This window comes from Rhipicephalus microplus, unplaced genomic scaffold (genome assembly GCF_043290135.1).
Source record: "Rhipicephalus microplus isolate Deutch F79 unplaced genomic scaffold, USDA_Rmic scaffold_18, whole genome shotgun sequence".
In the NCBI taxonomy this organism is placed as follows: Eukaryota; Metazoa; Arthropoda; class Arachnida; order Ixodida; family Ixodidae; genus Rhipicephalus; species Rhipicephalus microplus.
Genome location: NW_027464591.1, coordinates 4,255,001 through 4,266,180, shown reverse-complemented (window position 1 = coordinate 4,266,180; position 11,180 = coordinate 4,255,001). Strand labels below are relative to the sequence as shown.

The following is an 11,180-nucleotide window of genomic DNA, read 5'->3' as shown; positions in this document are numbered from 1 at the left end:
CATGATCAAGCCTTCCTAGAGTTCGTTGTAACTTGTTAACTATCTTGGGGTGACTACTGCAAGTTGTTTGGTTGATTTTTCTTGAAGTATATTTACAAGGTACCCACTAAACCGTAAATTTTAGTTATTGTGAAGCAGGGAGGCTCGCACTGTGCCATTATTAGTCATTCTGCAGACAATAGAGGTACCCACGGCACGTCTGCAAGAATTTATGTGCACTATGTTGCTGACGACGACGAAGACTTATGGATAGCCCCTTTGTAATTGGTAGGAGAAGAATTCTCTACCTATTCGTTGTGAACGTCACATTGTGATGCAACAATATTGTCGAGCACAAGTGAGTTTTTTCTTCGTCGTCATTTCTACTGACCTACATAGCACATGTTGCTGCTAATGATGATTATAATGATGATGACGCCTTAATTTAAATATAGCTCATACTCACTCACGGGGATCGGCCAAGAACTGATAACACGAGTTAGACATTCTCAGTATTGAATATTCATAATTGTATTATCGTTTTTCTTGCCGCAAGCACGTGACAATATGTTGATGACGTTACTATATAACGTCATCATGACGCCACTGCTATGGCGCGCAACATTCGCTTCTCCTATTCGCGTTGTACTAGGTCACGGTAATTTTTAACATGAACGTGTTTTATGTGGTGCTCCACCAAGAATTGACTCGCGTCATTCCCGTCACAGAAGTTATTCACACACTCTGCCCACTTGGGCAGCGCTTGTTATCAAGGCGAGGTGACTTTGAAAACGGACTCCATGGAAGAATCTCGCTTTCTCAGGCACACATAAACAAGTGGAACACGTAGTGCGCAAAATACACAGGGTGTCCTAGGTAACTTTAGCCAGAGTTTGAAAATATTCCGGCACACGCAATTGCGATGTGACCAAATGCATGTTACGAACGACCATAGAATTTTCCCGATTGTGCTGTCTCGACAGGGCCGCAACGATGGTGGTGGCTTTACGATGAACACGTTTTGCTGCCGGCTACAAAAACAATAACCTCTGTGACTGCTTATCGCTGTCGTGAACCGGTGCGAGGGAAGCGTATAGTTCGTAAGCGGAGCGTTATGGAGCACTAAAGTCATCGTGTGCACTGACGCGCGAGCGGGTTTGTCACGTGGTATTTTTTTGTATTTCGCGGGCGTTTGTAATTAGTAAAAAAACCACTAATACTTAACAGATAAAAAGTTCAAAACTATCTATTCGGACGTTTTGTAAACCGATCTACAACTTTCTCATTGAATTTTGTATTCATATTCGTTCCTACAGAAGTTATTTAATAAACATATCTAATTAAACATTATTTGAGATCACAAAAAATAGACAAACTCCAGGAAACGGTGAGAAACATGCATTTGGTCGCGTCGTGATTGCGTGTGCCGGCATATTTTTAAACTATGGCTAAAGTTACCTGGGACACCCTGTATATGTAACACATGGTATTTAATACCGTGAAACGCGTGATGTACACATGAAAAACCAGAGCCTTAGCGAGCCAAACAAAAAATTTCACACTTCTTGCAAAGATAAAAAAAAACAAAATGTTGCAAATTTCATCTTTAAGAAAAAGAAACAAGACAACCACCTGTTTGTAGCACAGAGCCACGAGGAAATCCATACGGATTGCCTTGTGGCTTTATGCTACAAATGGGTGGTTGTATTCTTTGCCTTTCTTGGGGCCATTCCACGCGCTTCCCGCACAGCCGCAACGCACGTGCCGGGACCCTTCCCGCACGCGAGCGGGGGACAAATAAGCCAATTGGCGACGCTCTTTCACCCTCCGCAGCGTCGCCAATTGGATTATTGCGTGCGGTAGGGGTCCCAGCACGTGCGTTGCGGCTGTGCGGGAAGCGCGTGGAACGGCTCTTAACCCTTCCGCCACATTGCGGGTTTCCGAAGAGCTCACTTGCAATATTCATCATCTTTGTTCGTTATTCAAATGTATGGGCTCTCAGTCTTCCAAGTCACCTCAGTGCCCAAAGCGCATGTGCGTTCTTTTGTTTAGTAGGTGTTGTTAGATCTGCAAGAACGCTATACTTAAACTCTACAGACATATTGTGTTTCTTATTATATTGCTTAAGCGCTTTATACGCACAGCGCATTGACCATCCCGCATGTCACATACCTTCGAACACATATAATATGAATGAGCTAACGGATTGACGTAGTGAATTAGCATGGCCACCTATCGGCGTTTCACACGGCTTGCGCCGCGAAGTCATCGAACTCCTTCTTCACACGTTGTAGGAGATGCTGATCACACAGTAAGTCGAAGGCTGTGAGCGCTAGCATCTTGCCAACAAGCACAGCCGTTTCCTGGGCCACCTTCGTCCCGGACACGCGGCAAAACTCTCTCGTGTGGTTGAAACCGGTTGAATCGATGCGGTACACGGGATGGATCGTGGGCAGCTTGTGAGACACATTACCAGCGTCGGAGGTGGAACCTGTCGTCATTGGAACGTCGATGAAGGGCATTCCTGCAAAACGTATATGCACGCGGAAAAAAGTTAGAAATCAATCAACCGATCAATCGATCAATAGATTGATTGGCTTATTAATAAAAAGAAAAGTTGCATATCCCACGTACAGTGGGAATGATAATACGCGAAACACGAATGAGAAATCTATATGTCACTTAAAAATCAGCACAACGTCACGAGGTGGAGGTTAATGATGCCGTACATGACTTCCGTGTCGTGATCATCATGTTTAGATGTGTCGTTTACCTTCGTCATCTATTCACGTCACGCGATAGCAAATTTAATATATGTAAAGCTAGCGAAACGGCCGCGAGCACGCTACGAGCGTGGTATGTTGTCATGTTATTGTATACATGACACGCGTGTCAGAATTATCATGTTTGCACCAGTCATATATTTCGTCATCCATTGACGCCATGTAACACCACATTCGGTATAGACCCATTCCATGTTTGTAAACACAGATAGGCCGATGTCGACATTATGGGTAAAATTATAGCGACGTCCGCACGTGACTTACGCCATAAGCGCTGAGGGCTGCAGTGTGTGCCAACAAAACGACGTTATCAGACGCCATAAGCGTTGTGAAAACCATAAGCGCTGAGGCTAACCTCCATGTCTTTCCTCATTTATTCCTCCTCCATAAGCGCTGAGGGCTGCCATGTGCGCCAACAAACAAAACTAAGTTGTGAGACGTGACTCACATCCAACCGTGACGCGGCTCGTCGGCATACCGTTTTTTTTTTCTCGTTTCTTGACTGAGAACACCACATGCACCATTGAAAACCCAGCAGAAACTGCGGTAGGCAGAGCGTCTTTTGCCTACCAAGACAGCGCCTCAGCCTTTTCGTGACGTAAGTCCGGTGGAATTTGTCTATATGTGGAGCTAGCAACCAACGAGCACTCTATAATCTCACGCCAGGGGCGACCAGCGTTAGTCGGCGCGGCCCGACGGAAACCGGCGCGAAATGTGACATGCTACGTTTCGCCCCGATGCGTTACCCAGACAACACTGCGTCTCCCTCTTTTTAAGTGTGAGTACACTTTCCTAGCGACCCCAAACCATCCACCGCCGTCGGCGGCGTCCGCAGTCTTCTCTCTATCTTTAAAAGAAAGAGGACTTGGCGGGCCGCAGCGCGACGCTCTACCGAATAAGCCACGGACGCGACGCTGATATCGGTGTCAGTAACGCGCCTTATACCCCCTTCCCCTTCGCTCGCTCCTCTGCTCTCCTCGCTCGCTGCAGCTGCGCGCGCACTCCTCTCTCTCGCGCGCCCGCCTTCTCTCTCAGTCTCCCGTCGAGAGCGGGTCGTGAGGGGGAGTGAAGTTAAAATCCGTTGGCATTCGCCAGTGAGTTAACGTAAACTCCCCCGTGTGATCAAATTGCGATTCCCAGGAACCATTACACCATAAAGGCACCATAGTGTGATTAATAAATATAATAGTGCGAAATAATAAATACCCCTCATAGCATCACCCCGTGTATTCGCACTTAACCATGTTCACCCTCGGGGAAATGGTTGGGAGTTTTTGTGACGGAGGGACGCTGTACGCGCTGAAACGCGCATGCGTCAAAGCAACGCAGCGCGGCGCGTGTCTGCGAGTATATGGCAGGAACGGCGCCTGGCGTGGCGACGCTGGCGTGACACGACGAAATGAACGCCGGTGAGCATGCGCACCGCGTCATGTCGAAATTAATTGGCGGCTTGACTGTGACATGTAGTCATATTCTCACATGACACGCATCTCATGATTATCATGTTTGCACCAGTCACATACCATCGTCATCCATTGGCGTAATACCACGTAATACCAAATTTGGCATATGTGAAGCTAGCGAAACGGCCGCGAGCGCATCATTAGTGTGGCATGTAGTCATGTTGTTACACGACATGCATGTCGTGATTATCATGTTTGGATGTGTCTTTTACCTATGTCATCCGTTCGCGTGACGTAATACCGAGTTTGGTACATGTGAATCTAGCGAAAGGACCGCGAGCGCATTATGAGTGTAGCATGTAGTCATGTTGTTACATGACACGCATCTCATGTTTATCATGTTTGCACCAGTATCATACCTTCATCATCCATTCACGCCCCGTAATACCAACTTTGGAATCAGTGAGGCAAGTGAAACGGTCACCAGCGCATCATGAGCGTGAGATGTAGTCATGTTGTTACATGACACGCAAGTCATTATTATTATGTTTGCACCAGTCACATACCTGCGTCATCTACTCACGTACTGTAATACCAAATTTGGTATATTTGATGCTAGCAAAACGGTCGCGAGTGCATCATGCGTGTGGCATGTAGTAATGTTATTACATGACACGCATGTCATGATTATCATGTTAGGGTCTGTCGCTTGTGCTAGTCATGCATTCATGCCATACCATACCAGTTTTGCAACATGCCATGTGAACGAAACCACCGCAAGAGCTGCAGCACCATGAAATATAAATCATGACATTCGTGACATGCATATCACGATTTTTATGTTATGACTAGTCAAATATGTTCTTCATACAGTCATGTTATGCCATACCAAGTTTGGTATCGATACCATTATCGAGACGGCCAGGAGAGCTAAATGTCATTAGATAGATAGATAGATAGATAGATAGATAGATAGATAGATAGATAGATAGATAGATAGATAGATAGATAGATAGATAGATAGATAGATAGATAGATAGATAGATAGATAGATAGATAGATAGATAGATAGATAGATAGATAGATAGATAGATAGATAGATAGATAGATAGATAGATAGATAGATAGATAGATAGATAGATAGATAGATAGATAGATAGATAGATAGATAGATAGATAGATAGATAGATAGATAGATAGATAGATAGATAGATAGATAGATAGATAGATAGATAGATAGATAGATAGATAGATAGATAGATAGATAGATAGATAGATAGATAGATAGATAGATAGATAGATAGATAGATAGATAGATAGATAGATAGATAGATAGATAGATAGATAGATAGATAGATCACTACGAAATGCTTCGCATTTAATAAAAAATTAGCAGCATATCCACGAAGTGAATGATGGAGAGTGGGGCGAAGCATTCGTCCGTCCATTCGTTCTTGCTTCCGTCCGTCCATGCGTCCGTCTGTGCTTCCATCCGCCCATCCGTGCGTTCGTCTATGCATCCGCCCCTGCGTCCGTTCATGCGTCCATCCATGCACCTGTCTGTGTGTCCGTTCGTCCATCTATTCAACACTCCAAGTACCAACATCTCATATCTTTTCATCATATATCCCGCATATAGAAGCACCGCCATCCAGCGGACACTCCATGCACTAAACGAGAGGTGGCACACGCACCTTACGGCTTGCGCTTCGGGCCTACTTACCACCTTTAACCACCTCTATTTCATGGTATATACTAGTTCATTGTATTCATGGCACTGCGGCTCAACGCTCGCTAAACCTTTCTAAAACTAAGGAGGTTACACCCAGCGAGTATAATGTAGCAGCACTTTCTTGTCAGATAGTGCTCAATGTACATGCGAATAGCCGCTAATGGGGATTGCAGCGTGCACGTTAACTAAAAGCCGAATGCTCCTGTCTCTCATTCGCCCTTGGCAACCATTGGCATGTACATTAAGCATTATTTTTTATTGTTCAACAACGCACAGGAGAAATCTCTCATCGGCTTCACCTTGGAGGTCAAATTGTTATACTCGTTACAACCTACAACGGCTACGAGGGACGAATAGGTGCCGCTATAAGGAGCTTCGCCCCTAAAATACATAGACTATTTCAGACAGTGGCAGCAGAGGTGCCGACCTACTGTGTCGTAACTACACGAGATATAGCAACTCGGCTGTCGGGCATTCAATAAACAAAATAGAACTCACCATACTGGTCGGCGTGCTTTTGGAATGTCCTAACCATGGTTTCGTTGTAGTTCATGTGCCTGCAGAGGCGTCCCAGGTCACTGATGGTGACGCGACAGCCTGTCGCCTTGGCTGCTGCCTCGGCGCAGGCCTCGACGTCACGTCGCATCTGCAGGACACGCTCTGTGCTGGGCGACCGCACGTTCATGACGAGGCGGCTGCGGTGAACGTTGAAGTCGGTCGTCGTTTCGTTGCTCATCATTCCTGCAACATGCAGACAGGATTTATTGCGATACCCATTATAACATGAAAATTATCGGCGTTTTTTTTTTGCCATCGCTGTCATGCTCCGTATAAAGTCCAAATCACTAACATTGCCTCGCGCATCGTATGTTCTGTGCTCGAGTGAAAGCGCGCGAGCACTGGGTACGAAAGCGGCTGAAGCAGAGATGAAAAGAGCACAGTCGGTCTCCCTCGAACGAAGGGCACATGCAATTACATCGGTCCCGCGTGCGGCGCCTGCTGTCGATGTCCCCACAAGCAGAGAGGAAACGCGGCCCACCCGTCTATCATTTGGCGAAGGAGCATGAAGAGGCGCCGGTGCAGTGAGGCAGAAGGGGCGGATGCGTCGCTCGAGCGAAAATCGCTCGAGCGACGCAGCTGAGTGATTGCCGGCTGAGTCATTTTGAACCCCTTCTCACCCCCGTGAAAAATTTCTGGCTACACAAGGACGTATTGTTCTTTCACTAAAACAGAAAATATATTGGTCACTTGTGTTCCTATCTTTATGCTTTCTGGTTAACATTGTACAGTTTGACACCTCGATTTACATTTTGTATTTTCTTGCACCAATGTTTTGCCATGTAGTGTAAACAGTGCAAACAGGGTACTTGAACTTATCCTTGTGCTCATGAATTTAAGCGTTCTCGTGATATTTTTACCGGATGATAATATTATAAGCGATTCACACAAGCGACATCAGTGCCTTAGAGGGCGACCGATTTGCTGTCGTGTGTTCGTTGTGAGGCAGGCTAGAAAACTTTGTATATATATATATATATATATATATATATATATATATATATATATATATATATATATATATATATATATATATATATACATACAAGTTCAGGTTCCAATGGCGGCCTGTCCGCATCCAGAGATTCTTAGCACCCTCTGCTGCGTTGCAGATCTGACCGCCGCCGTAATCAGTTGCTTCGCAGCTGCTGGGGACTGAGGGCCGTGAGTTATTTGAGGGAAGTCTAGCTGTACTATTAGAGGAGCTAGAGGGTGTTAAATGGGATATAATAGGGCTCAGTGAGGTTAGGAGGACAGATGAGGCCTGTACTGTGCTACAGAATGGGCACGTCCTTTGCTATCGGGGCTTGGCAGACAGAAGAGAACTGGGAGTGGGGTTCCTAATTTACAGAAACATAGCTGGCAACATAGAGGAATACTATAGCATTAATGAAAGGGTGGTACGTCTTGTAATTAAACTGAATAAAAGATACAAGATGAAGGTAGTACAGGCTTACGCGCCTACATCTAGCCATGATGACGCTTCAGTTGAAAGCTTCTATGAAGACGTAGAATCGGCAATGAGTAAGGTAAAAACACAGTATACTATAGTGATGGGCGACTTTAATGCAAAGGTAGGGAAGAAGCAGGCTGGAGACCAGGCAGTAGGAGATTATGGCATCGGCACTAGAAACGCCAGAGGAGAGCTACTAGTAGAATTCGTAGAACGCAATAATTTGCGGATTTTGAATACCTTCTACCGAAAACGAGAAAACCGCAAGTGGACATGTAGGAGCCCTGATGGCGAAAATAAGAACGAAATAGACTTTATAATGACTGCACACCCAGGAATCGTGAAGGATGTGGAAGTGGTTGGCAAAGTACGATGCAGTGACCATAGAATGGTACGGTCTCGAATTCGCCTAGACTTGAAGAAGGAACGACAGAAAGTGATACGCAAGAAGCCAATCAATGAGCTAGCACTGAGAGGGAAAGTACAGGAATTCAGAGTGTCGCTGCAGAACAGGTACTCGGCTCTTAGTGAGGAAACCAACCTTAACGTAGATACAATTAATGATAATCTGACGAGTATCATTACGGAGTGTGCAGTGGAAGTTGGAGGCAGGGTAGTTAGACAGGACACTGGCAAGCTTTCCCAGGAAACGAAGAACCTAATTAAGACGCATGAAATCATGGAAGTCTCAAGTACAACAGACAAAATATAACTGGCAGAGCTTTCGAAGTTGATTAATAAGCGTAAGGTATGCGATGTAAGAAGGTATAACATGGAGAAAATTGAACACGCTCTGAAAAACGGAGGAAGCGTCAAAGCAGTGAAGAGGCAACTTGGGATAGGCAAAAGTCGGATGTATGCACTAAGGGACAAAGAAGGCAAAATAACTACCAATATGGATAGGATAGTTAAAATAGCGGAGGAGTTTTACAGAGATCTGTACAGTAGCCGAGACAACCACGACCTTAATACTATAAGAACTAGCAGTAACCCAGATGACAACCCCACCAGTAATGATAGAAGAAGTCAGAAAAGCTTTGGAAAGCATGTAAAGAGGCAAAGCTGCTGGTGAGGATCAGGTAACATCAGACCTGCTGAAAAATGGAGGACAGATTGTGTTAGAAAAACTAGCCACCCTGTTTACGAGGTGTCTCCTGACGGGAAGGGTACCAGAGTCTTGGAAGAACGCTAACATCATCCTAATACATAATAAAGGAGATGACAAGGACTTGAAGAATTACAGGCCGATCAGCTTGCTCTCTGTAGTATACAAGCTATTTACAAAGGTAATTGCTAACAGAGTAAAGAAAACATTAGAATTCAATCAACCAAAGGAACAAGCAGGATTTAGAACAGGCTACTCAACAATTGACCACATTCATACTATCAATCAGGTTATAGAGAAATGCTCAGAGTATAACCAACCACTATACATAGCCTTCATAGAGTACGAAGGCGTTTGATTCAGTAGAAATATCAGCCGTCATGCAGACACTGCGGAATCAGGGCGTAGATGAAGTATATATAAACATTCTGGAAGAAATCTACAGGGAATCAACTGCTACCATAGTGCTTCATAAAGAAAGCAACAGAATACCAATCAAGAAGGGTGTAAGGCAGGGGGACACAATCTCCCCAATGCTATTTACCGCGTGCTTACAGGAGGTTTTCAGAAGCCTAGAATGGGAACAGTTAGGGATAAGAGTTAATGGAGAATACCTTAGTAACTTGCGCTTCGCCGATGACATTACATTGCTGAGTAACTCAGGGGACGAATTGCAACTCATGATTACGGAGTTAGACAAGGAGAGCAGAAAGGTGGGTCTTAAAATTAATCTGCTGAAAACGAAAGTAATGTACAACAACCTCGGAGAGGAGCAGCGCTTCGAGATAGGTAATAGTGCACTTGAAGTTGTAAAAGACTATGTCTACTTAGGGCAGGTAATAACCACAGAGCCTAACCACGAGATTGAAGTAACTAGAAGAATAAGAATGGGGTGGAGCACATTTGGCAAGCACTCTCAAATTATGACAGGTAGATTGCCACTATCCCTCAAGAGGAAGGTATATAACAGCTGTATCTTGCCGGTACTTAGCTACGGAGCAGAAACCTGGAGACTTACAAAGAGGGTTCAGCTTAAATTGAGGCCAACGCAGCGAGCAATGGAAAGAAAAATGGTAGGTGTAACTTTAAAAGACAAGAAGAGAGCAGAGTGGATTAGGAGACAAACGGGGGTTAAGGATATCATAGTTGAAATAAAGAAGAGGTAATGGACATGGGCCGGGCATGTAGCGCGTAGACAGGTTAACCGCTGGTCATTAAGGGTAACTAACTGGATTCCCAGAAAAGGGAAGCGGGTTAGGGGGAGACAGAAGGTTAGGTGGGCAGATGAGATTAAGAAGTTTGCGGGTATAAATTGGCAGCAGCAAGCACAGGACCAGGTTAACTGGCGGAACATGGGAGAGGCCTTTGTCCTGCAGTGGACGTAGTCAGGATGATGATATATATATATATATATATATATATATATATATATATATATATATATATATATATATATATATATATATATATATATATAAAGTAGATCCTCCGTGAGCGGTCACAACGTGGTTTATTTCGACGTTTCCACTCTTAATCCACTCTCCAATCGATACCTCACCCCCAATAACAATAATTCATGCCAAGAGAGAGAGAGATTGACTTTATTTAAACATATCCTGAGGAGGCTGAGAAAGGGCCATTCCGACCCTTATTTCAGCCTGGAGGCTCCGCCCAGGATGCCGCTGGCAGCCGAAGGCTTGTAGCGATGTCCCGGGCCCTCTGGACCGCCTGTAGTTGCAGCTTGTATTGATTGCTCTTGAGAGCTTCCTGCCAAGCCTCTTGGGTATTCAGTTGTGCTGCGCTATGGGTAGGGCACAGCCAGAGCATGCGTTCAAAATTGCGATAGAGATGGTTGCAAAGGGAGCATGTGGGCGGTGTGTCGGGGTCGACTCTGTGTAAGTTGGATGGTGTTATGTACGTACGTGTTTGCAATCTTCTGAGAGTTAGAGCTTGTGCTTTGTTAAGTCTTGGGTGCGGTGCTGGGAAGGCACGTCTTTGTCCCCGGTAATGTGATGTTATCTCGTGGTATGTGAGTGCTTTGTCCTGGCTGCAGAAATTCTCGTACCGCTCACTCATCAAGGGGTCGTTGTCCGCGGCGCGGCGTGTGAGCTCACGCGCCAGGCGGTTGACCTCTTCGTTGGGATTGCAGTGGTCGAGTCCCGTTAAC

General features: G+C 45.1%; 1 protein-coding gene across 2 annotated transcripts in view; it reads right to left on the bottom strand.

Moving 5' to 3' along the window:
* Positions 1-485: 485 nt before the first annotated feature.
* The window catches only part of LOC119178304 (peptidase M20 domain-containing protein 2), a 36,372-nt gene continuing 25,677 nt past the window's right edge, over positions 486-11,180 (bottom strand). For both annotated transcript variants that reach the window (XM_075883512.1, XM_075883511.1), the window contains 2 exons: positions 6,396-6,638; positions 486-2,503 (listed from right to left, as the gene is read on the bottom strand). In XM_075883512.1, coding sequence (XP_075739627.1) covers positions 2,223-2,503; positions 6,396-6,638 — 524 coding nt within the window. In that variant the 3' untranslated portion in view covers positions 486-2,222. The remainder of the gene's footprint in view (positions 2,504-6,395; positions 6,639-11,180) is intronic.